At 56.9% G+C, this 24,227-nt stretch overlaps 1 protein-coding gene across 1 annotated transcript in view; it reads right to left on the bottom strand.

The window, feature by feature from the left end:
• Nucleotides 1–24,227, bottom strand: part of Cpne5 (copine V) — a 74,763-nt gene that overhangs the window by 5,257 nt on the left and 45,279 nt on the right. The window contains exons 10-21 of the mRNA XM_013029578.1: nucleotides 19,821–19,925; nucleotides 15,756–15,797; nucleotides 12,830–12,905; nucleotides 9,518–9,571; nucleotides 8,084–8,145; nucleotides 4,892–4,938; nucleotides 3,543–3,724; nucleotides 2,761–2,888; nucleotides 2,515–2,617; nucleotides 1,888–1,945; nucleotides 1,188–1,261; nucleotides 8–123 (exon numbers count right to left, since the gene is read on the bottom strand). Of these exons, the coding sequence (XP_012885032.1) occupies nucleotides 8–123; nucleotides 1,188–1,261; nucleotides 1,888–1,945; nucleotides 2,515–2,617; nucleotides 2,761–2,888; nucleotides 3,543–3,724; nucleotides 4,892–4,938; nucleotides 8,084–8,145; nucleotides 9,518–9,571; nucleotides 12,830–12,905; nucleotides 15,756–15,797; nucleotides 19,821–19,925 (1,047 nt within the window). The remainder of the gene's footprint in view (nucleotides 1–7; nucleotides 124–1,187; nucleotides 1,262–1,887; nucleotides 1,946–2,514; nucleotides 2,618–2,760; nucleotides 2,889–3,542; nucleotides 3,725–4,891; nucleotides 4,939–8,083; nucleotides 8,146–9,517; nucleotides 9,572–12,829; nucleotides 12,906–15,755; nucleotides 15,798–19,820; nucleotides 19,926–24,227) is intronic.

The following is a 24,227-nucleotide window of genomic DNA, read 5'->3' as shown; positions in this document are numbered from 1 at the left end:
GCCCTGCGCCTTCATGTAGGACACCAGCTGGTCCGGGATCTCGGCCAGGACGTCGCGGGCCAGGCGCGCCATGCTCAGCACGTGGTTGCCGGTGCGGTCCACGTAGTCCCGGAAGGGCACGAACTGGCGGGCGGGAGGCAGGGTCAGGTCCGCGGCACCCCCGGCTGGACCCTGACCCCCCCTCCGCCCCGGGGGAACCGGGGCGCCCCATTCACTCAGCGGGTGAGCACCGCGCACGGAGCACTTCCTTGCCCACACCCACCGTGGAACCCCGCACAGGGCACCTGACTCCCGGTCTCCTCCCACCCCTCTCCTAGCCCCCCTTCTCTTCTCTTTGGGATGAATTAGGACCTGCACCCAAATCCGGGCCCCTCCGGCTTCCTCCTGGGAGAAGGGGCCAGGGAGGGGACATGCTGGCCTCTCCCCCCGCAATGCCCTGGTTCTGGGGTCTAGCCTCCTAATTTGGCTCTCTAAACCTCTTTTTCTTTCTGCTTGCCTGGCCTAGGGCTTGGGTGCTGCCCCTGCACCTCATTGTGTCCACAGCTAGTGCTCCACCACTTGAGCCACAGCACCACTTCCAGCGTGTTCAGAGTGGTTATCGGAGGTAAGAGTCTCCCAGACTTTTTTGCCCCGACTAACTTCAAACCATGATCCTCAGATCTCAGCCTCCTGAAGTAGCTAGGATTACAGGTGTGAGCCACTAGTACTCAGCTTGGCTGTGTTTTTTTTTTGTTTGGAATCTTAATAAGCCATAGGGATTCAGGTTGAAGGACAGTGGGGGACGGGCTTGCCCAGGTGGGGAGCACTCCTGGCCTGGTTGAGAGACCTTGTCCCCAAAGACCGAGCCCTTTGTGCTCACGGCCTTTGTGACCTGGTGGACGTGTAGACTCTGATGCCGATCAGTAAGGCTGCCACCTACCTGCACGAGGACTCATCTCCCTGGGGAAGGCAGAGAGAGCACCAGTGTGCCCCCTCGGAGTCCTGGGGTACCAGCAACCTTAGGGGTGGCAGGAAATGGTCTAGAGAGAAGTGTGGCCAAGTTCTAGCTCCTCCTGCTTCCTCCCGTGGGGGCCTCGTGGGGCTCCTGGGCCCCTCTCCCCGGGGAACCTGCAGGATGGGTGGTGAGGCCGGCCTGGCTGGAGGGCCCTGCACACTTCCTGTGCAGCAGGCAGGGTCTGGGGCTTCACCTGGACGATGTCCCGCTCCGCCAGCTTCCCCCGGGAGGAGATCCGCACATCATCCCCGTCCAGCTCCACCATGGCTGTGGGGAGGGGAGGGAGATAATGGACAACGTGTGGGATCTGTGTGATCATGGACTTGGCCTCCAAGCTCCAGCCAATCTACGCCTCCCACCTCACGTTAAAGATGAATTGGAGGGGGGAGAGGGGCTGGGAATGTGGCTTAGTGGTAGCATCTTGCCTAGCGTGCATGAAGCCCTGGGTTCGGTTCCTCAGTACCACATACAGAGAAAAAGCCAGAAGTGGAGCTGTGGTTCAAGCCCTAGCCTTGAGCAAAAGAAGCTCAGGGACGGTGCCCAGGCCCTGAGTTCAAGCCCCAGGGGCTGGAGAAAAAAAAAATGAAGCTGAGATGGGGAGAGGGGAGGAGCCCAAACGGGAGCCTCTGTGGCAGCCTGGGATCCCTGCTTCCCCATTCTGCCCAGGCTTCCCTGGTTGAGGGAGAGGAGTGACTCAGGCCTCTTCTCCACAGCCCTGGAGTGAGCCCAGGGCACACCCTGGCACTCCTGCCCCGTGCAAACAATTGCACACACCAGTCGGTCCCACATGCCCAGGCGTGTGCACTTACTTGCTCTTAGGGGGGGCGTACAGCCTCTGAGGAACACTGTGTGGTGGGGATGTATAACAGGAAATGGGGGGAGGCTGGACTCACCATCGAACTCCGCCTGGCCCACACCCACGATGATGATGGACATAGGCAGTTTAGCAGCCTGGAAGGGGAGGGGGCGTGGGCAGCAAGGGTGTGGGGTGAGGACAGGAAGAGTTGGGGCACAGGGAAGGGATAGGGTGAAGGAGAGGTGGGGGAGCACATAGGACGGAAGGGAGAGGCATCAGGAGATAGAGAGGCAGGGAGGCAGAGGGCAGTGTCACAGATCTGCTTCTATGGCCCCCTGGTCCCCGTGATGCTGGCTGCCACCAGGCAGGGCCCCACTGTTGCATGGTTTGGGGGGGAGAGCCATGGGGCCCCTTTTGCCGAGAGACCACTGTAGGATAGAGGAACGATATTCCTGGCTTCCTCCACTCTAGGCCCTCACTTCCTCTACATGGCCGCACAGGTCAGGGTCTGACACCCTGGTCCTAGGGAATGTGTGAATAAGCGAGCCATAGGCCTCTGGAGGGCCTGGTCATCTGGGGGTGACTGGGAAGTCAGATCTGTCATGGCTCAGTGCCCCCCCCACCTCTCTCCAAATCCCACCAGCTTAGCAGCTGGATGAGCCCAGATTCCTCCACCCTCAGCTTTGCTCCCTGGGTCCCCCTCCCCCCCGTCCCGGCCCCTCACATTGACGATGGCCTCCTTGGTCTGCGCCATGTCTGAGATGACCCCGTCAGTGATGATGAGCAGCACGGAGTACTGCGAGCCGTCCTGCACAGCTGCCGCCGCCCTGGGGGGACACACGTGGGCTGAGGCCAGCCTGGGGGCCTCTGGGGGCTTCGGTGGGGAGCGGTCTGCTCGGGGCCAGGACCCCATGAAAGGCCAGGCAGACAGTGGGGAAGGGACCCATGGGGTGCTGGCAGGGGCACTCACTTGGCCACGTGGGTGACCACGGGGGCGAAGTTGGTGGGGCCGTAGAGCTGCACGGTGCGCAGGCTGCGGTGGTAGGCCTCCAGGATGCCGTCGATGCCGCAGCAGGAGGGGTTCTCCTGGTTGCCATTCTGGGGCAGAGGATGGGGACAAGGGGCTGAGCAGGCAGAGCCAGGGCCCAAGGGGAGCCCCCGGGGCCCACCCTGAAGGGCAGCGGATTGCCTGGGCCAGCAGGTTTGGATCCTGAGAGACCCCGCGAGGGTGGCTCTTTCCTCGGAGCCCATCCCAGGAAAGGCCCCGGCGGCGCTGGGCCTGGCCCCAGACACTCCTGGTTCAGGAGGGGGCTTGTGTGACTGAGGGCCATCAGCTCATGGGAGGGAAGGAGGGAGGGCCAGAGGCTCAGGCTTCACCTCTCTGGGGACCGAGGCCCCCAGATGTTGCCATGTTTGGGTGGGAGAAGCCCACCCCTTCCCTTTCCTGCATTGACTCGGGGAGTCCCGCAATCCCTAGCACCCCACCCACACCCCTCATCCTCTTCTTTTTTCAGGGGTCCTGGGGAACAGGTCAGGCTCAGCTGCCTCCCTCCCCCACCCCCCCTCAGCAGGTAGGAAGTGGGTTTCTAGAAGCCTCTATAGCAGCCCCATTCACAAGGACAGCTGCCACCCCACAGTTTGTGCCAGGGTCCTTAGTGTCCAGGAGGATGGAGGACAAGCCGGCTCCCGGGGGGGGGGGGAGGTCACCTGACCCTTTAGCCTGGTTTGCCCAGACTTCCTGTGCCAGCCTACCAGCGGGAACTCATGGGACACCCTGCCGTCGGGGGGCAGCTTGGCCCCGAAGCCCAGCGCGGGGAACATCTTGTCGCTGTCGTAGTGTTGGATGATTTCTCCGACAGCGGTCAGCGCCAGCGCGTAGGCATTCAGCTGGTAAGGACTCATGTAGTGCAGAGATGTGGACTGCGAGGGATTGCCTGCAATGCAGGACACGGGCTTGCTGCCAGCCCCAGCCCCGGCGCAGAAGGCAGGAGAGCGCGCCCATCCACACCTCTAACTCTTCTTTCTTCTTTTTTTGTCAGTCCTGGGGCTTGAACTCTGGGCCTGGGCATTGCGCTGTCCCTCAGCTCCTCGGCTCAAGGCTAGCGCTCTACCACTTGAGCCACAGCACCACTTCCGGCTTTTTCTGTGTATGTGGTGCTGAGGAATCGAACCCAGGGCCTCATGCATGCACGGCAAGCACTCTGCCACTGAGCCACCTTCCCAGCCTCTTTTGTCTTGAAACCTCTCTCCCTCAGACCCTATGTTTAATCTTTGTGCAAACCATGGCTGCCAAACCTGCCATATAGGACCCACCTTCTACCCTCTGGTGTCTAGCACCACAGCCCACCCAGATAAACCCAGAGCCCACAAGGCCTCATGCAACCTCAGGAGCCCCCAGTCCCTCCCTCCCTCCCTGTCTGTCTGTCCGACTGTCTGTCCATCTGCCCGCCCCTCTCCCTCCCTCTTCCTCTCCCTCTCTCTCTCTCTCTCTCTCTCACACACACACACACACACACACACACACACACACGAGTCCCCTCCCACAAACCAGGTACAAGAGAGCCCTTGCCTACTTCTCAACCCTTCTGTGATTTTAAATGAGTGCCAACAAATAAGGAATATGGAAAAAACAAAAATGAGCCCAGAGCAGCGAGGGCAGGCTAGGGTTAAAGTTCTTCTGGCGATGTGGCCACAGCCAGACACTAGAGATGATCAGAAAAGGAGCAGGAGCAGAGGTGGGCACGAAGTAAGTAAGGGCTAGGGTCCCTGAGCTGGGCCTGGTCTTACTGAGAGCCATAGAGTGCCCGGGCTCTGGTGGGATTTGATCCTTGAAGAAACGGCCTCTCTGCGTGTTTGGTGGACTCAGAGCTCACACAGTCCCATTCCCCAGGAACACCCAGTGTTCCAAAAGGCGAGACTCTGGCGCAGCCTGTGTAGCCAGATGTTAGTGTTCATGGATTGACTTGGGGGGACCTGTACCATCCTGGCTGTATCTCTGGCCCTCTAGGCCTAGGTCCCTCCTCACTAAAGAGGCTCCCTGTGGGCCAAGTACCACAGTCCTGAAAAGCCCCCTCCCCCCTCCCCGCCCATCCCCCACTCACCATTGGAGGCAGTAAAGTCAATGGCCACAGTGAAGTTGATCTGGGTCCTAGAAGAGGAAGGAGATCCAGGGAGTCACCTGGAGACAGCAGAGCTGTGGAGTGGTCAGGCTGGGCTGTCACTCAAGTGTCACTGCCTGCCAGGTATGTGGTCCTGATTAAGCCACTCATCCCCTCAACTCTGAGAATAGGACAGCAGGATGGCTCTGAGCCCCAGAGGTGGTAACAGGATGTGAAAGGCTAGCATGATGGCAAGCAAGAAACCCAGGCTGAGGTCTGCTGGCCAGAGACTGGGCCCCTCCCCTCTGCTGCTGGCTGGGGTCAGGAGCTCCTGTGGCTTCCAGTCTCCAGGAGAGGAGGGAGCTACAAGAGTGCAAGAGCCTGGGCCCCTGAGTGACTACCAGGCCCAGCTCCCCACCCAAACTTTGCAACTCCAGGAATGCACGCGCACATGTGCGCAACCCTTCCCCCCCCCCCCAGTTCTTAACTGGCAACAGTGTTCAGATGTCCCTGAGTTTGTTTGTTTTTGGTGGTAGTAGAGCTTGAACTCAGGCCCTGTCCCTGAGTTCTTTTGTGCAAGGCTAGCACTCTACCACATTGAGCCACAGCTCCTCACTTCTGGTGTTCTGCTGGATAATTAGAGAGAAGAGTCTCATGGCCTTTCCTGCTTGAGGCTGGCTTTGAACTGTGATCTTCAGATCTCAGCATTCTGAGTAGCTAGGGTTACAGGTGTGAGCCACTGACACCTGGCCTTACAAAGTTTTATCATTGTTGCTTTGAGTCTGAAATCCAGGCAAGAGCTATATATTCATTACTAGATATTTCTCTCTCTCCCTCTCTCTAGAGCTGAGGACCGAACTCAGGGCCTTGCACTTGCTAGGCAAAAGCTGGCATTTGCCAGCTCTTCCCCTGAGCGAAATCCCCAACTCCAGATTTACCTCTTAAAAAATCTCTCTTCATCTCTTGGTTCCCCCAAGTGTTTGTATCAAGCCTTATGATTGGTGGGTTCCTTGTTGGGTCAGTTGACTGTTGTCATCTGTCAGCAAGGGACTGTCTTTTTTAGAAGAAGGGGTGGCATTTGGAGGGGAAGAACTGAGGGGACACTGATGAGCTGGCTCTTTCAAAAGCAAGTGAGGCTGAGGCTGGCCCTACTCCTTAACTAGCTCTCCGCTGCTCTGGGTCCTGCAAACCTTGGGGAAGGAAGCAACTGGAAAGCTACTATGGCAACAGGAAAATGACTCCCGGCTGTCTAGTTATTCCTGCCTGTGGGCAGAGCGCAGGCTGCAGAGTACCCTGCTCCTCCTCTGCCCTGGGGGGCAGAGATGCCTGTTTTTCCTCTGGGATTCTGGGGGTGGGAGGGCTGAAAGAGAATCCTTAGATTCTATTGGCCTCCTTCCTGGACATGCATGGTGGGCACTCCAGAGCAGCTGTTTCCTTTGGTCCTCCAGGGAGCATAGAGGGGTTGGGAGGCTGGCGGGGAGTGTGTGGGGGTGCCCTAATCTGCCTGGTCCAGCGGGATGCTGCTGTGCCCTGGCCTCTAAAGGTTCCTTTCTCCTAAGTCCTGTCCATCTGCAGCAGGCTATGCCCGGAAGCCACAAAAGGCAGCACCAGGATTATTAATTACTCAGGAACAAAAGGCAGCCCAGCGTGACAGCCATGGCCCAGGCCACCACACAAGCAGGTGTGACACAGAGATAAGGACCTCCCATTCCGTTCTGTTCTGTCCCTCTGGGGGCAGCATGCAAATGAGAGGCTCCGAAGGCTAGGGATGCTTGGAAATGACCAGGCTGCAGAAAGCCACAGCTGGTTGGCTGCTTAATGGGAGAAACATGGAACAGTTTTAATGGTGGAAGAGAGCCTGGGCAGGGAGTGGCGCAGACGACCACGGGGGCCTGGGGTGCGGATGGGGACGGCGCCAATCTTGAATTCAAAAGAGCAGGCAGTGGAGCCATGGGAAAGCTTGGCTTCCCAGGCCGGCTTCTCCCTCTGCCCTGGAGAGCCGGGCAGCCAAGTGGCCTCTTGGCAGGCAGGAACTTTGGCAGCTGCTGTCTGTCTCCTTTCCAGGCAGGTGCGCTCCTCACCTGCCTGCACCTGTGGGCTCTGCGCTCCCCACGCCCTGTCCTGGCACCTGTCCTGACAGGGAGCATGCCAGGGAGGCCCCTCCTTGGGCAGGCTCTTTCTCCCCGTGAGCGGCTGGTGCATGGCTTTGCCACCGGGGCCTAGATGCCATTCCCCCTGCTCCTGGTTCTTTTTTTTTTTGGCCAGTCCTGGGCTTGACCTCTGGGCCTGGGTATTATCCGAGCTCGTTTCGTTCAAGGCTAGCGCTCTACCATTTGAGCCACAGCGCCACTTCTGGCTTTTTTGTGGTTAATTGGAGATAAGAGTCTCACAGACTTTCCTGCCCAGGCTAGCTTTGAACCTCGATCCTCAGATCTCAGCCTCCTGAGTAGCTAGGATTATAAGCCACCAGTGCCTGCCACCTCCCCTCCTCTTTTTTTTTTTTTTTGTCAGTTGTGGGGCTTGGACTCAGGGCCTGAGCACTGTCCCTAAGCCTCTTCGTCAAGGCTAGCATTCTACCACTTTGAGCCACAGTGCTACTTCCGCTTTTTGAGTGGTTCACTGGAGATAAGAGTCTCATGGAGACTTTTCTACCTGGGCTTCAAACCGTGACCCTCAGATCTCAGCTTCCTGAGTAGCTAGGGTTACAGGTGTGAGCCATCAGCGCCTGGCCTTCCTACTAAACTTAAGGGTTGACTATCTGCTGGCCTTGAACCCTACTGCCCCCTACAGGCCCCTGGCAGCTGCGTCTGTTAATCAGTGGGCCTACCACACAGCTCAGTACTGGGAGCAGTCCCGCCCTGCCCTGAGTCCCCTGGACTCCTGGGAAGGAATCCGGCAGCCCTGAACCTGCTCCTCTTCCTCTGCATGGAGACCCCCCACCCCCCCAGCCCCTACCTTGACCCTAACTCTGCTTGGGGACCTGGCACGAGCCTCCCTGGCTCACAATCCTCGGGAGCGGGGGGGGGGGGTCTTCATTGGTGGCCTCAGCTCCAAACCTGGTGCGGTGCTCACAGCCCACATCAGAGGCTTCCTTCAGCCATGGCCTCCCAGAGGCTGGGGTGGAGCTCCAACTGGTGTGGGGTCCCACGGCCCTCCCCTTCCAGGCCAACAAGACAGGGGGTGGGTCTTCCTCACCCTCCTTTGATGTAGTCCAGGAAGGTGCACTCGGACTCCACAGCAAAGGACAGCAGCGTGACCTGGAGAGCCACAGAGGGCCCAGTCAGTGGGAGCGGAGAACGGGGGGGGTCCCACCCCCACCCCCCCCCGGCATTGCACCAGAGTGCCCACACCATTCACTATGTGCTCACATTAGCCACGTGGTATCTGTAACACCCGCACAGGGGCTATTATATTATCCACACTTTACAGCCAGGGAAACTGAGGGTCCACGAGCTGACACGCTGCCAGACCCGAGGTGCCAGAGTGGGCTGCGTGCGCTTGCACACAGGTACGGCTCACACCCGGCCTGTCCCGGGTCTTCCTAGTGGATCCTCAGCTCTGCCCTCTCAGGTCTGAGACCCTCCTGAGCAGCCTGTCCCGTCCCCGGGGGCAGCTGGCCACCCAGGACCCCTCTCCTAAGCAGAAGTCTCTACTTTCCGTGCCTGGGCGATTTTGGGTTTGGCTGGAATTACAGACATCTGTCACACTGCTTGGCTGGGAATAAAGATCAGCCAAGATGCCTGGGGCTGCCCTGTCTCTAATTCATGTAAGTCACAAGGGGAGGCGAATCACAGCTCTCTGGGCTGGAGTTTGTTCATCTCTAGGCTCAGAGGGCTGAGTGAGACCAGCCCAGGTGGGCCACCACACCCAGCTACTGGTTGAGCATAGCTCTTGTGAACAATTTTGCTTGGGCTGGCCTTGAACTGTGATCCTCGAGACCTCAGCCTACTGAATAGCTAGGATTATGTGCCTGAGCCAATATGCTTGGGTCCTGATATTCTTCATTTTTTTTCTAGTCCTGGGGCTTGAATTTAGAGCCTGGACACTGTCCCTGAGCTGCTTTTGCTCAAGGCTAGCACTCTACCACTTGAGCCACAGCGCCACTTCCAGCTTTTTCTGTGTATGTGGTACTGAGGAATTGAACCCAGAGCTTCATGCATGCTACGCAAGCACTCTACCACTAAGCCACATTCTCAGACCTCTGGCTCTGTTTTTCATTTTTGTGGCTTAAACTCTGGGCTTGGGCGCTGTCCCTCAGCTCTTCATCTTAAGGTAAGCACTCTCCGCTTGAGCCACAGTGCCACTTCCGGTTTTCTAGTGGTTTATTAAAGATAAGAGTATCACAGACTTTCCTGCCCTGGCTGGCTTTGAACCGTGATCCTCAGATCTCAGCCTCCTGAGTAGCTAGGATTACTGCTGTGAGCCCCTGGTGCCGGGCTTGCTCTGTTTTTTGCTTTTTTTTTTAAATCCCCATTCCTTATTGTACTTTTCCATTTCCCACAGAGGGGTGTGTGTGTGTGTGTGTGTGTGTGTGCGCACGCGCGCACACACACAGGCCTTGGCTCCTCAACACTAGCCTCGCTTAGGGCTCAATCTTCTCCCTGCTGTAGAACAGAGACGGCTACGTACGGTTCCAGAGTTCACATACTTCTTTTTTTTCATTTTCTTCTTCGGGTTGATCACCTGTAGGAAAAGCCAGTTAGCTGTTTTTTTTGTCTTTTTTCCCCTCAGCTACTCAGGGCGTCTGTCAGTGCCCAGATGTGGCCCTGCCCCGCCCCGCCCACCTGGTGAGTGTGGGGAGCTGAGACCACAGGGAGGGGGGAGGGGCCCCACGGCGCTTCGGGACGCCTTGTGGGAGACTGGCATCTGGTTACACAACCAGGGTCCCCGATTAACCCAGTGTCCCATGATCAAACACCCAGGGACTGTTTATTTAAACTTCTTTCTCAGGCTCCCCCAACACGCCCTCTGCTCTGCGCAGCCAAGAAGGCGGCCTGTCGCAAAGCAGCCCTGCCTGTGCCTGTCTCCCCGGCTGGCCGCTGCGCCTTCCCCCTCCAGTGCCCCTTTCTCCCCCACAGCCACCTCCCCTGGGGACAACTCCTTTTAGAATTTGCCACCCTACTCCTAGCCGGGTGCTGGTGGCTCATGCCTGTCATCCTAGCTCCGCAGGAGGCTGAGATTTGAGGATCAAAGTTCAAAGCCAGCCCGGGCAGGAAAGTTCAGGAGACTTTTATCTCCTTAACCAACAAAAAGCTGGAAATAGAACTGTGGTTGAAGTGGTAGAGCACCCATCTGAAGTGGGGGGGGAAGCCAAATGAGCATAAGGCACTGAGTTCCAATCCTAGGATTAATAACACACACGCACACACAGAGCTCCTTTGCTGTGTTCACTTTCAAATCCGACCTGCTCTCAGCTTAAAACCACATAGTAGATGCTTCCTAAAGACTGGGTGGAGCTGGGAGCCGGTGGCTCCCGCCTGTAATCCTAGCTACTCAAAAGAGTGAGATCTGAGGATCCCAGTTCAAAGTCAGCCCGGGCAGAAAAGTCTGTGAGACTCTTATCTCTAATAAACCACTAGAAAACCGGAAGTGGCGCTGTGGCTCCAGAGGTAGAGCGCTCACCTTGAGCTGAAGAGCTGAGGGACAGCGCTCAGGCCCAGAGTTCAAGTCCCACAACCAACAAAAAAAAGAAGAAGAAGAAGACTGGGTGGGTGGGCTCAGTGCTCCCCAATGGGGCTACTTTGCAGCCTCCCCCCCCCACGTGTCTAGAGTCAGTCTGGGCTGCCAGAGCGCCCACACGGAGAGCCCGAGGACAAAGCCTGGGGCGACTCCTTGCCCAGTGAGCCCCCAGGTGTTCAGCTCTGGCAAGGGGTGACCCAACACCCTGGGCCGTGGCAGGTTGGGGGGACCCTGCTTGCCGTGGAGTGCGCCCCCAAACTTCCAGCGCTAGCTGACAGGACATGAAGCTCCGCGGTGCTGCAGTGCCCCCTAGGGGCCATCCTAGGAAGTGCCCTACTCCGCTCTAAGCCGCTGTCCCCACCCACCGCCCCCATCCTCCTGGCAGGTGTGAGTTTTGAGGAGCTCTGGGGACAGTGCAGCAAGGGAGAGACAGTCCCCACCCTTGGGCATTGTTATAAACAGGCAACAGGCACAGGGGCCCTGGCACAGTCTGGGATAGAAGGGTGGGGGCTTTCCGGAGGGGGAACAAAGACCCTTGCTATTAGAAGACAGAGGAAATCAGGGGGAGAGGCCTGCAGGAGTGAAGGGCGGGATGGGGTAGAAGGTGAGGGATGGGCACGGAGCAGGGGCCTGGCAGCTCCTGCCGTGCACCCTGGTGGCATGCACTGTGTATCTCTAAGCCCAGATGGCCCAAGCTGAGCTGGAGCAGGGGCCAGCCCTTCACCCTGTCACCCCGTAGGGCAGTGAGCCGCAGGCCGGGTCACACATCTGCCAAGATCTTTCCCTGTCCCCCGCGTTAGCCTCGGAGGGGCGGGGCAGATTTCCATGGGAGTGCCGCCCACTGGCCGCGAAGGTCCAGCGGCCACGCTACAGAGGGGACATGTGCAATCCAGATGGCCCAGCAGGCTTCAAAGCCACATGCGTGTGGCCCGGCCTGTGGGCCACACGCTGAGCACTTTGGTCCTTTGTGGGAGGCTGGGGGGGGGGGAGAAAGTCCCTGGCGGGGGAGGGAGGAGGAGGCTAGGATGGCCGAGGCTGGCTGAGATGAAAGGAACAGATGTGGGGAAACTGAGGAGGTAAGGGCGGAGTCTGGGGGCAAGGGGGAGCTGTTGGGGGACACTGGCCTAAGAGTGAAGGCTCAGCTCCGGCTGACAGGAGGAGAGCAGTGCTGTGCTACAGAGGCTCAGCCCATGCATGGGCTGCGGGCTCGGCATGGGACAGGGGTTTTTGTTTGTGTTTTTGCCATACTATGGTCTCAACTCAGGTTCCTGCACTTGCTAAGCAACTGTTTTACCACTTGAGCCACTGCCCCGGTCCTCTGTGCTTATTTTCTCAGATAAGGTCTTGTGTTTTTTCTTCCCTAGAATGATCTTCCTCTTGTCTATGTCTCCTGCATAAGCTGGATACATGAGCCACTATGCCTGGCTTTATTTGCTTGTTTGTTTGCCACTGCCAGTCTTGGGCCTTGAACTCAGGGCCTGGGCTCTGTCCCTGAGCTTCTTTTGCTCAAGGCTAGCACTCTGTCACTTGAGCCACAACACCACTTCTGACTTTTTCTGTGTATGTGGATCTGAGGAATCGAACCCAGGGCTTCATGCATGCTAAGCAAGCACTCTAGCACCAAGCCACATCCCCAGCCAAATTTTTCTGGCCAGAAGTTTGGATTTTTTGCCTTGTTTTGTTTTGTTGGTTGTGGGGTTTGAACTCAGGGACTGGGCGCTGTCCCTGAATTTTTTGTTCAAGGCTAGTGCTCTACCACTTGAGCCATAGCTTCACTCCAGCTGGGAGTATGTTTCCTCTTCTTCAAGATTGGGAGGGTACCCCAGTGGGAAATAAAGGCCCCAAGTCGGAAATGTCCTTTGAGGGCAAATGTGCTATTTCCAGCGATCTGACACATCATCTCCAAAGCTCCCAGCCTTGGTTCTCCTGACTCTTCTGGAAAAAGCAGCAATTTAAGCAGCCCCAGAGTCTGCTCTACTCCCAACTCAGGACTTCCTTCCTTCCTTCCCTCCCCCTGCCCTGTCCCCACCCCCTTGGGGGGGCGCTGTCACTCATTATTTGGAGTCAGAATCCTGAGACTGGGTACACTCTCACCCTTCTCTGAGTCCCGGTCTCCTTGGTTATAAGGTGGGACCACAAGACCCACGTCAAAGGCAAACAGGAAGCCCACAGCCTAGCTGGCACCAAGTTCACGACAGCCGTCACCAAAATGGCCCAGAGCCACTTACCACGAGAACCACCATGCCCAGGGGCTGGTCTCACCTCATAGATGTTGAACTGGCTTTGCCCGCGCGCCAGCTCCCGGTAGCTGGTAGTGAACTCCCCGATGAAGTCGTGGCTGCAAGGGAAAATGGCTGCTGAGCCGGGGGCCCAGGATGCGCGGGTTTCAGCCCAGCCTGGCCTCTGCGCCCCTCCCCGGCTCCGAACTCTGCCTGGGCCTCCGAGCAGCGCCTCATGCCTGCTGTCACTCACGGAGCAAGAAACCCAACAGTCACCTAGCAAAGAGGAAGGTTCCTAGAGGAACAGAGCCCCCTTCAACTGAGCTCCTGTCTAAGCCAGCAGTGGAAGGCATTTGGGCAGCGCCGTGGGGAACTGGGAGCGAGTGCAGGGATGAATGCGTCACTGCTGGGTGCAGTCAGGAAATCACATTCACTGATCAGAGGTGATCGTGGCATTCATACTGACCAGACGCCCTCACTTTTTACACATTCCCAGTGAAATGGTAAGAGGTAAAACGCTATGACGAAATTCATTTTAAACCACCTGGGTAAAAAAAAACCTGGTTAGGACAAATACCCAAAAATTGTCAAATTCAAGCAAGGGGCTGAGGGATAGTTATTAAAATACTCATTTCTCTCCTGTATATTGAACGTTTTCTCCCCCAGTTAAAGCTTTTCTAGCCAGGCACTGGCAGCTCCCGCCTATAATCCTAACTACTGGGGAAGCTGAGCTCTGAAGATCAAGGTTCAAAGCCCACCTGGACAGGAAAATCTGAGATTCTTGTCACCAGTTAAACACACACACACACACACAGAGCTGGAAGTGGAGCTATGGCTCAAGTGGTAGAGCAGTATTCTTGAGCCAAAAAAGCTCAAGGACAACACCCAGGTCCTGAACTCAAGCTCAAGCCCAAGGACAGGTGCTAGGCATCTCAGGCGATTGCCAGATTGACCTCTGACCCCTGAGCTCAAGTGATGTCCCTCTCAGCCTCTCCCTCTTAACGCCTACGGTGCTAGGCATCAAAACCATGCCTCCAGCATGCTACCACCGCACAGCGACACTCCCAGCCCTCCACTGCTTGTCTTGTTTTGTGCTTTGGGTGATGCTGGAGTTTGAACTCAGGACATCTCACGTGCCTAGAAATCCTATGCCTCCAGTCGTTCAGCTGAGTTTATCAGATAAGATTTCCTGCTTCTGCTTGGGCTGGTCACCATCTGCATCTCTACCACCTCCACCTCCTAAGCGGCTGGGACTAGAGGCATGCCTCACGAAGCACACCATTAGCCTCCTCTCCACGTGGCAAGGCAGCGGGAGATGCTTCCCACAGTGTCCATTTTTGTGTGTACTTGTTTAGTGCAGTAAAAGCTTGTTCAAAACAGACCTCCTACTGGCCTTGTGGCTGCCCTGTTGGCTTCATTATTCTGTGGGAGAAGACAGTAATTCATTTGCGGGGCCTGCAGAGTGAGGCCCACCGGGTGTCCTTGACTCTTGTGCTCTCAGGAACTTATAGTGTATATGTGTGAGCATGCGCACTGGTACTGGGGCTTGAACTCAGTTTTGTTTTGTTTTTTGGTAGGTTTTGAGGCTTGAATTCTGGGCCTAGGCGCTGTCCCTGAGCTCTGTCGGCTCAAGGCGATCGCTCTACCACTTGAGCCGCAGCGCCACTTCCATTTTTCTGGTGGTTTATTGGAGATAAGAGTCTCATGGACGTTCCTGCCTGGGCTGGCTTTGAACCTCGATCCTCAGATCTCAGCCTCCTGAGTAGCTAGGATGACAGGCGTGAGCCACCGGTGCCCGGATGTTTTGTGCTTTTGCTTGGCTTTTTTTGTTTGTTCCAGGCTGGCATTCTACTACTTGAGTCACACCTCCACTTCCAACTTTTTGCTGCTTAATTGGAGATAACTAATTGGCAGGTGTGTCTGCCTAGGGCTGGCTTTGAACTGTGATCCTCACATCACAAACCTTCTGAGTAGCTAGGATTTCAGGCATGAGCCACCAGTGCCCAGCCCACATTGGGTTCATGCCCTCCTCCTATTTGCAGTCCTCAACCTGCTAAATGGCAACTTGAGGGTACTAGACTTGGTGTTTGTCTCCTAGAGCCATGGAAGAGAATGTTCTAGATAAAGGAAACATAGGGCAGATGGCAGGTTAAGATGAGGTATATATCATGAATGGATGTGTGGAGCTGTCTCATCTGGCTGTGAGGTGGAGGGGAGAAGAGGGAAGGGGAGGCAGGGACTGGGAGGGGAGGGGAAGGGAGGGTAAGGGAGAGGAGAGAAGGGAAGGGGCGGGGAGGAACTAATGTGGGAACCTGTCTGAGCTGGGCTTTCTTGCTGGATGAGCTTGACCTGACTTAAGAGCCACATGCACAGAGTCCTTGATCTGAGAGGAGACAGTCGCTCGTGTCCACACCGGACTTGCAGGAAGCAACTATGACTTCGGGACTCTGTCATCCCCTAGGTGGCCCCGTTGGCTAGCCCGGCGGTGAGAGGTCCCCCAGCCAGGATGACCGGCTTGGCTCTGGCTCAGTGGAAACGTAGGAGCCAGTGCGGGTCCTGGGCTGGAGCTTCGTGTGGCTTGCTGCGGTCCTGCTGATGAATTGGGTCTGCAGGAGGGAAAGGCCGCGGCCTCCCGGGCAGCCCAGGGGGCACCGCCGGCCAGCTGCCAGGCGCAGCCCTGCGGCCCTGGCGCTGGAGTCCACTGCAGCAGGCTCCCTGACAGACTGCGGGCCGCCCCCACGCGCGCATAGCGCATGGCCTGGACACTCGCGGCTACTGGTGTTTGTACCCTACTTCGCCAAAGCCCCAGTTCACCACACATGAGCACTGTGGGCATTGCCCATCACAGGGCAGCTACTGGGGAAAGGAAGCCAAAGGACAGCCAGCCCCTCAGCCAGGGCGGCCCGGGCATGGCTCCCGGGGCTCCCCTCCCCCCTCCCCTTCACCCCCCTGACCTGTCAGCCGCTTACCTGCCATCTCGATCCCAGTCGTACACTTCCACCTTGATGGTCCTGGAAGACAAGAGACTTTGATGGGCTGGGCCCGCCTGCCCCGCCCCTGGGGGGGGTGGGGACCCAGGACAGGGTCTCCCCAGCCCCTGGACCAGAAAGGACGCCAGCCTCCCTCTGGCCACTCAGCCTTTGTGGTCCTTTGGGGTGCAGCAAAGGAATTAGGGACAGAGGTGGCCGCAGACCTGTGCAGGGACTTCCCAGAATTTCCCGGATGTGGGCAGAGCAGCCTCACCTCTCCTCTTGGCCACTCCAGAGGGAGCCTGAGCCCAGGGGGAAGACAGCATGCGCGCACACGAATGGGGCTCTGACGGTGGGGCCATGACCAGATCTCAGGCCTAAGCAGGATGGCTGCTGGGGTGGGGGAGGGGAGGCAGCCCTAGCCTCCATGTCAGGGAAGAGCCCTGCTGAGATTCCCCATCCCAAGACTGGCTCCTGAGTGAGGGTGTAATTATCTTCACATTTGAGCCTGGCTGCTTTAATTAGTTTGTTTTGACTCCTATGCTTGGGGCTGGGCTCCGAGAACCAGTTTTATTTTTAGCCCCGTTCCCATGGCAACAGCTAGTGGTCCAGAGGTGGGAGGAAGGAGGGAGAGGTTGCAGGTTAACCCTTGGTGCTGGCTGCTCTGCCCTCGGGGATGCCTAGGGGCACAGGAGCTGCCAGGGCCCTTGCGAAGGGTCTGGGGAATTGGAGGGGGCTGGGAAGCAGGGGTGTCCAGCCTCCAGCTCCAAGTGGGGTGTGCAAGGCAGCTTTAATGAGCTCACAGATCCCCACAGTGGCAGCCTGTCTTCTCCAGCCTGCCAGGCATTGGTCATGGGGCTCTGTGGCCCCCCAGAAGGAGGCGCTATTTCCCTTCAGATAACGGACATGGGTGGGGGTGAGCACAGGATATGGGTTCACAGCATGAGGTAGAAACTTCCAGAACGAAGGGATGCCAGGAAGGCTGCATCCAGACTTGATTTTTTTGTAACGTAGATGTGCAAGCTTACTATTTACAGGAATCTTTCAATTCTTGTCAAATACCTGAATGAAGTGAATGATTATCAATAGCACACACGAGCAAGTGTATGCACACACACACACACACACCACCCATGCACACACACACACGTTCTTCTATGTCTCCAAGGTGGGGTGGAAGCAGAAAGAGTGGAAAGAGGCTTAGATGTGGTGCTGGATGGCTCTAGGCTTGGAAGAGAAGCCTCAGAGGTGGGACCTGCACCTGTCAATCTCCCTGAGCCCCAATCCCTCATTTTGTTTTGTTTTGTTTTTTTGTTGTAGGTCCTGGGGCTTGAACTCTGGGCCTCAGCATTGTCCCTGGGCTTTTTTTTTTTTTTTTTTGCTCAAGGCTAGCACTGTACCACTTGAACCACAGCTTTATTTTGTGATTAATTGGAAATAAAAGTCTCAGAGACTTTCCTGCCTGGGCTGGCTTCGAACCATGTTCCTCAGATCTCAGACTCCTGAGTAGCTAGGATGACAGGCGTGAGCCACCAGTGCCTGGCCAACCTCTCATTTTAAAGAATAATTTTCATGACATCTACTTGAGTCAGGAGACTCGAATCTGGGTACCTGGGGTTTGTGATTTCTGGTTCCCTATAGGCCAAGGCTGGCAGATGTGTCTTTGGTGGCCTCTGGCCCTGGGTGTGGGCCAGATATGGGGCCATGTGTGTCACACAGTGAAAATAACAGCCTCCCTCCGCTCATTTTCAAATGGTGGCACTGAGCGCAAGGGGTCCCCCAGCGACGTAGCCAGAGACCCACAGCTGGTGATGTGTGAGGCGGGACAAGATCTAGTCCCTGCCTCCCAGCCCACAGCCCAGGCACGGCCTCCCCTTCCTCAGAGCCCCCAGCTCTGCAGGGTATCCTCACAGAGCCCGGCAGGGGGAGCTCTCGTCACCCAGCAGCCGCACAGGTGATGACAGGTGACCGCAACAGGCTCAGAAGCTGTGGGGGGCAATGGCAGCCACAAATCACCAGTGCCACAGCCAGAGAGCCTGATGAGTCGTCCCCGTGTGGGGTGCGTCTCCTCTGCAGACTGGAGCCCTGGGTTTCGAACCTGGCTACAAGCTAGATCTCATGAGCAGCGTTGTGACCAGAGCCCCTACCCAGCCCTGGCCTCTGCACACCACACCTCAGAGCCCCTCCGTGAGCCTCTTGGAGGGGACAGCGGCCCGATGTCTTCCCCAAGGCCTCCTGTCCTGAAAGCCTCAGGTACAGCACAACCGGAGTGGCCGCCAGAGCCAGGGCAAGGCCAGGCGACAAGCCTGGCTGCGATGAACACAGCTGTAAGCCAGCCCTCAGGCCCCGCCCCCTGTAAACCAGCCCTCAGGCCCCGCCCCCTGTAAGCCAGCCCTCAGGCCCCGCCCCCTGCCTTTCCCTGTCCCAACAACATAGGGGGTTCTGAGGTCACGGGGATCCCTTCTCTAGGCACACAGGGCTGTGAGGGTGAGCAGGGCCCCACATAGCTCAGAGCAGCTATCCCAGGACCTCCAGTTCCTTCTACCTAGAAGGCCATGGCTGGCTACTTCCTGTCCCCTGCCTCAGATCCCGTCCATCTCCCCATGTCCATCCAACCAGCCTTCCTGTGATCCCAACTTCCAGCTTCCCACAACCTGTGTTAGACTCCACTATCTGTCTTCCCACCTCGTCTCATTTTGCATAACTTATAGCTATTTAAAGGACATGTGTGTGGCCAGGTGCTGGTGGCTCATACCTGTAATCCTAGCCCTTCAGGAGGCTGAGATCTAGAGGATCGAGGTTGGAGGACAGCCTAAGTTGGCAAACTTTGCTAGACTCCATCTCCAAAATAAACAGCAAAAAAGTAGGACCAGGATATGGCTCAAGTGGCAGAGCACCAACCTAGTAAGTATGAGGTCCTAAGTTCAAAGTCTGATACTGCAAATGCTGCTGCTGCTGCTGCTACAAAGAAATGAAATGAAATCCATGTGCATGTTTGAGCTCCTGAGGGTCAGAGCAGCGGCTCCCTGAAGATAGAATCACAGCTCCCTGCCTTTGGGTGCCTGGTAGCTGAAAGGCAGCACATCGTAGGTGCTGAGTGATCATCCGGAGAAATCGTCCTTCATCGGCTCCCCCATAAGATGTAGCCACTGTAAACAGTTCCAGGTGGCCCCAGAGTGGCTGAAGATGTCCCAGGCTCCCTGTGTAAGCGGCCAGCAGAGGCCTAGCTTCAAGCCCTGGGCCCACCTGGCCACAGCCATCACCAGGAACCCTGAGGGTTCTTGCGATGTCCCCCAGCGCCCACCTCTGCCTTCCTGTGTGGTGAAGATTTGTCTGCGTGATTAGTGGACCCACCACAAGGAGTGAAACTCCGCCAGGCTTCCTGCCACCCGCTGCAGGGCCCACGCGGAAGAGGCTCAGGGATGCCAGGACAAAAGGCTACACTTTAGCCAGGTGTTGGTGGCTCACGCCTGTCATCCTAGCTACTCAGGAGGCTGAGATCTGAGGATTGTGCTTTGAAGCCAGCCAGGGCAGGAAAGTCCATGAGACTCTGATCTCCAATGAAACACTCAAAAACCAAAAGTGGCGCTGTGGCTCCAAGTGGTAGAAGAGCTCAGGGACAGTACCCATGCTGAGTTCAAATCCCATGATGGACCAAAACAAACAAACAAACAAACAAACGATCCAAGTGAGAGTGCAGAGCCCTGAGTTCAAGCACAGGAAAAGATGCTGAACTTAGGAGCGGGTTCCATCCAACCAAAAACCCCACCAGCTCTCGTCCCCCGTCACCCTTCACTTAGGGAGGGCCCCTGGGGTTCCCTCCTCACCAGTCAGGCTGGAGGGGACCCTGCTGTCCCTGCCGGGCTCCAGCCCCTCACCCCTCATCCCTGCCACCACCTTCTCCTCCCCCTGGGGAACAATGAAAGTCACCGCTGAACTCTGGGCCGGTACTGGGAAGCCCAGGACCCCCGCCGAGGGGGCTGGCACACAGGGAGGGGGGGAGGAATGGAGTGGGGAGACAGGCATGCTGGCTGGGGTCCTTCCCCCCTTCCCCCCCCATCTCACCGGTCATAATCGCCATTGCAGAGCGCTCTCACAGGGATGGAGAAGGTTTGCCACACTGGGTTCAAGGTGTTCTTCATGACCTCCGTCTTGTGGCAAATGGTGAACCTGGGCCAAGGGGAGAGAAGTTCCTGGGGTAAATGGAGACTGGACTGGAGGGAGGCAAGTCCTGGCTAAGCGTCAGGGACCTGGGGTCTAGGCCCTGCTCTGGACCTGGCGCGCTGTGTGACCTTGACAACACCCCCCCTCCACCTTGGACCTGTAAACCCACCACCCAGATGCACCCTGAGAGCCCTGGGAAAAGCTGGGGTTTCAGACTTCAGGGCTCCTGAGCCCCTCAAACTGTAAGTGAACTGGGGGTCCTAGTTGTGTGCCCTGTCATTCCTGTGCCCTGGCTCCTGGCAGGGTGTGTTCTGTCTCCCTCTGCCTCAGCTTCTCACTAACACCAGCTGGGCGTCACCTCCAGGAAGCCTGTCCTGATTGCAGGAACACTAAGGGACTCCCCCCTTCCCCTCCTCCCCCCTCCCGTTCTCCTCCCCCGCTGCTTTTGTTTTCCCCCATTTCCGTTTCTTACTGTTTAACAGTTTGACATGATCTGTTTTATTTTTTCTTCATTATTCTATTTATGATCTGTCACTAACATTGTTTTGATTTTTTTTTGATCGGTTGTGGGGCTTGAACTCTGGTCTTGGGTGCTGTCCCTGAGCTCTTTTGCTTAAGGATAGTGTTCTACCATTTTGAGCCACAGCGCCACTTCTGGTTTTCCTAGATAAGAATGTCATGGAGTGGGGCACTAGCGGCTCACACCTGTTATCCTAGTAGCTAGGAGGCTGAGATCTGAGGATTGCAGTTCAAAGCCAACTCAGGAAGGAAAGTCCGTGGGACTCTCATCTCCAATTAACTACCAGAAAACTGGAAGTGGCGCTGTGGCTCAAAGTGGTTGAATGCTAGTCTTGAGCAAGAGACCTCAGGGACAGTGCCCAGGTCCTGAGTTCAAGCTCTATACACAACCACCACCACTACCCCCAAAAAATGCCACAGACTTTCCTGCCCAGGCAGGATCATCAGATCTCAGCCTCCTGAGTAGCTAGGATTACAGGCCTGGCTGTCACTAACATTTAATCTCCACATAACAAGGAATGTAGGGCTGTTTACCTTCCTTTTCTTCTTTTTCTCTTGGTGGTATAGGAGTTTGATTTCATAGCGTTGTGATTGCTAGGCAGGCTCTCTACTACTTGAGCCACACCAGTCCTTTTGGCTTCAGTTAATTTTCTAACAGGGTCTTACATTTATTCCTAGCTGGCCTGGACTTCAATCTTCTTATTTACCCTTCCTACATAACTGGAATTATAGGTACACACTACTATGCCCAGCTTTTTTTTTTTTTTTTGGTCGGCCGTGGGGCTTGAACTCTGGGCCTGGGCGCTGTCCCTCAGCTCTTCAGCTCAAGGCGAGCACTCTACCACTTGAGCTACAGCGCCCTCCCGGTTTTCTGGTGGTGTATTGGAGATAGGAGTCTCACGGTCTCTCCTGCCCGGGCTGGCTTTGAACCATGATCCTCAGATCTCAGCCTCCTGAGTAGCTAGGATTACAGGCGTGAGCCACCAGCGCCCAGCTTTTTATTGGTTGAGATGGGGTGTCAGTTTTCTTTTTTGTCCTCACTGGCTTTGCACCTTCACCCTCTCAATCTCCGTAGCTGGGATTACAGGTATGAACCACTGTACCCTGTCTAGTTTTGTCTTTTTTTTTTTTTTTTGGTCAGTCGTGGGGCCTGAACTCTGGGCCTGGGCGCTGTCCCTCAGCTCTTCAGCTCAAGGCTAGCGCTCTACCACTTTGGCCACAGCACCACTTCTGGCTTTTTCTGCTTATGTGGTGCTGAGGAATCAAACCCAGGGCCTCATGCATGCAAGGCAAGCACTCTACCACTGAGCCACCATCCCAGCCCAGTTTTGTCGTTCTTGATCACCTGGGAATCTCTAGCACTGAGAATGAAGTCTGACATTTAGAATGCATTCCATCATTTTTTTTCTATGTAAAGGAAGGAACCAATGACTAATCGCCGTTGAGAAGGTTAAAGTCCCTGCCTTGGATGGTCCTTGGTATAACCTCTTTAGTGTCCTTGGTGCAAATCTGTGAAGCTGCTTAGCACACTGGAGCTCTGCGCAGGGGTAGCCTGGCCCGGGCCCAGTCCAGCGCCTGTCGCAGAAGCAGCCCGCCCCGTGGACGTGGATGGGTGCCTGCTGCCCACACCACGTCCAGCCCTGTCCTGGAAGTGGCCTGCCCCGTGGGAGCTCTGCCCCAGCACACACCGCCTCGTCATGCTTCTCTAGCAATCTGCAAGTCAAAATGTCATTCTTGTCACTGTGGCTTCTCTCTCCTCCGCTCCTCACCCACCCGCGGGAGTGGAGCTGTGTGTGTGGGAGAGAGACCTCGCTGCACACCCGAGGTGGGCCGGGTGAGCTTGGGGGGCCCCGTGCCCGTGGCTGGGGGCAGGGAGGTGGCGGAGACTGGGGCTGGTGACAAGGAGGAGCGACAGGGTGAAGAAGCCTCGCGGAGCTGTCACTCACGCCGCGGGGGGCGGGGCCTCCTCACTCTCCCCATCCTTTGAAAACTGTGCTCTGGCCCCTTCCCCTTGACCAGGCCTCCGAAGGCCCCAGCCCTGTCTCAAGATGTAGCCCAGGCTGGCCTCAAGTGTCAATCCTCTCGCCTTGACCCTCCAAGTGCTGGGGTTACAGGCATGCACTACCACACCTCAGCCCATCCGCACTGCACCCCACAGCTGTCTCTGTGTCCGTGGTGTGTGTGGGGAGAGCGGGGGGGGGGTTTGCCCAAGAAAGCAGCCAGCAGCTCGGTGGAAATGAAACTTGCTTCCAAACAACCTCTAGCCCAGCAGGCCAGCAATCCCGGCTCCCAGCTCCCCTGTGAGGAGGGGCGGCGCACCACGCTGTCTTCCAGCCCGGGCACCATCCCCTTCCACCCACCGAGCTCACCCTGCCAGTCGGGAGCCTCTGCCTCCCCTTCCCCCCCCCCCAGCCCAGCCCCTGCCAGCGCTCCCTCAAGTCCGGGGCTCTGTATCCACCCCCCAGCACATCCAGTCGGTGGGAATTATTTAAAGAAGCCCTGCTGGAGTCTCCCGGAGACAGAGAATTCTTTTGTCATGCAAATGCCCGCACCTCATTTCCCTGTTTGTCGTTGAGGTTTGAAAATCAGTTTCCTGCAGCTGAAACACCTCCTCCTGCTGCCCTCTTCCCTGCACACACACACACACACACACATGCCCACCGATGTGCTCACACACGTGCACACCCCCCCAAACGCACACACACACACACACATGCCCACCGATGTGCTCACACACGTGCACACACACCCCCAAACGCGCACACACACACACACACACACATGCACACACGGGGCAGCATTTCAGGGCTCCCCAAGGTGCCTGCCCTGGACCCGTTCTTCACACTCACTTTACTGCTCCCCAGCTGGCCCTGTGGACCCATTATCTTCCCAGCACCCTTCTAGCAGCTTCTCCATCTAACCTCCCTGGCTCTTCCTTCCGCAGAATCCTAACGGTCTCCTGAGGCCCCCTCATCCACCGGCTTCATTTTATGGCTGAGAAGACAGGCCCAGAGAGGGCCCTAAGTTTCCTGGAGTCACCCAGCAAGCAGGCTGGCATGGGGGGGGGCTGGGCCCCAGACCCTCACCCCTGCCTGCATCTTGCACCTTCCTCACGCCGGTGTCCCAGAGGTTAGGGAAGGGGGGAGGGGAAGGGAGGACAGGGGAGGGGAGGATGGAGGAGGGCAGGATAGAGGAGGGCTGTAGAGACTCTAGGGTTCTAAATGAGCCATGGCAGAGTGGGGGGGAGGCAGCATGCAGTGGGGGCAGCCCCAAGTGAGCAAGGTGTTCCAGGGAGATGGGGCAGACTTGTACAGAAAATGAGCAAGCTGGCTGGTGCCAGTACCCACGCCTGCAATCCTAGCTACTCAGGAGGCTGAGATCTGAGGACTGAGGTTCGAAGCCAGCCTGGGCAGGAAAGTCCATGAGACTCTCATCTCCAATGAACCATCCAAGAAAGCAGGAAATGGAGATGTGGCTCAAGGGGTAGAACAGGAGCCTTAAGCAAAAGCAGCTCAGCTCAGGAACAGCACCCAGGCCCGGAGTTCAAGCCACAGGACCAGCACACGCATGCACGCACGCAGAACAAAGAAAATGAAAAAATGAGCAGGCTACCAGAGGAGTCTGACTCCCCTACTCCCCCTATGCATTCCCAGCGGCCAGCACTGCGAAGTACCTAGCACCCAGCACTGAGATCTTTGGAAGGCACAGCCAGCTGCCTGCATGGATCCTGTCTACATGTCAGGATGGTAGCTCTGCAGCACGTAGGGGCCCAAGCAGCCCCAAGGACGT

The sequence above is a fragment of the Dipodomys ordii genome, unplaced genomic scaffold, assembly GCF_000151885.1.
Source record: "Dipodomys ordii isolate 6190 unplaced genomic scaffold, Dord_2.0 Scaffold120, whole genome shotgun sequence".
Classification (NCBI taxonomy): Eukaryota; Metazoa; Chordata; class Mammalia; order Rodentia; family Heteromyidae; genus Dipodomys; species Dipodomys ordii.
Note: the sequence above shows the minus strand (reverse complement) of the source record. Positions and strands in the feature narration are given on the sequence as shown.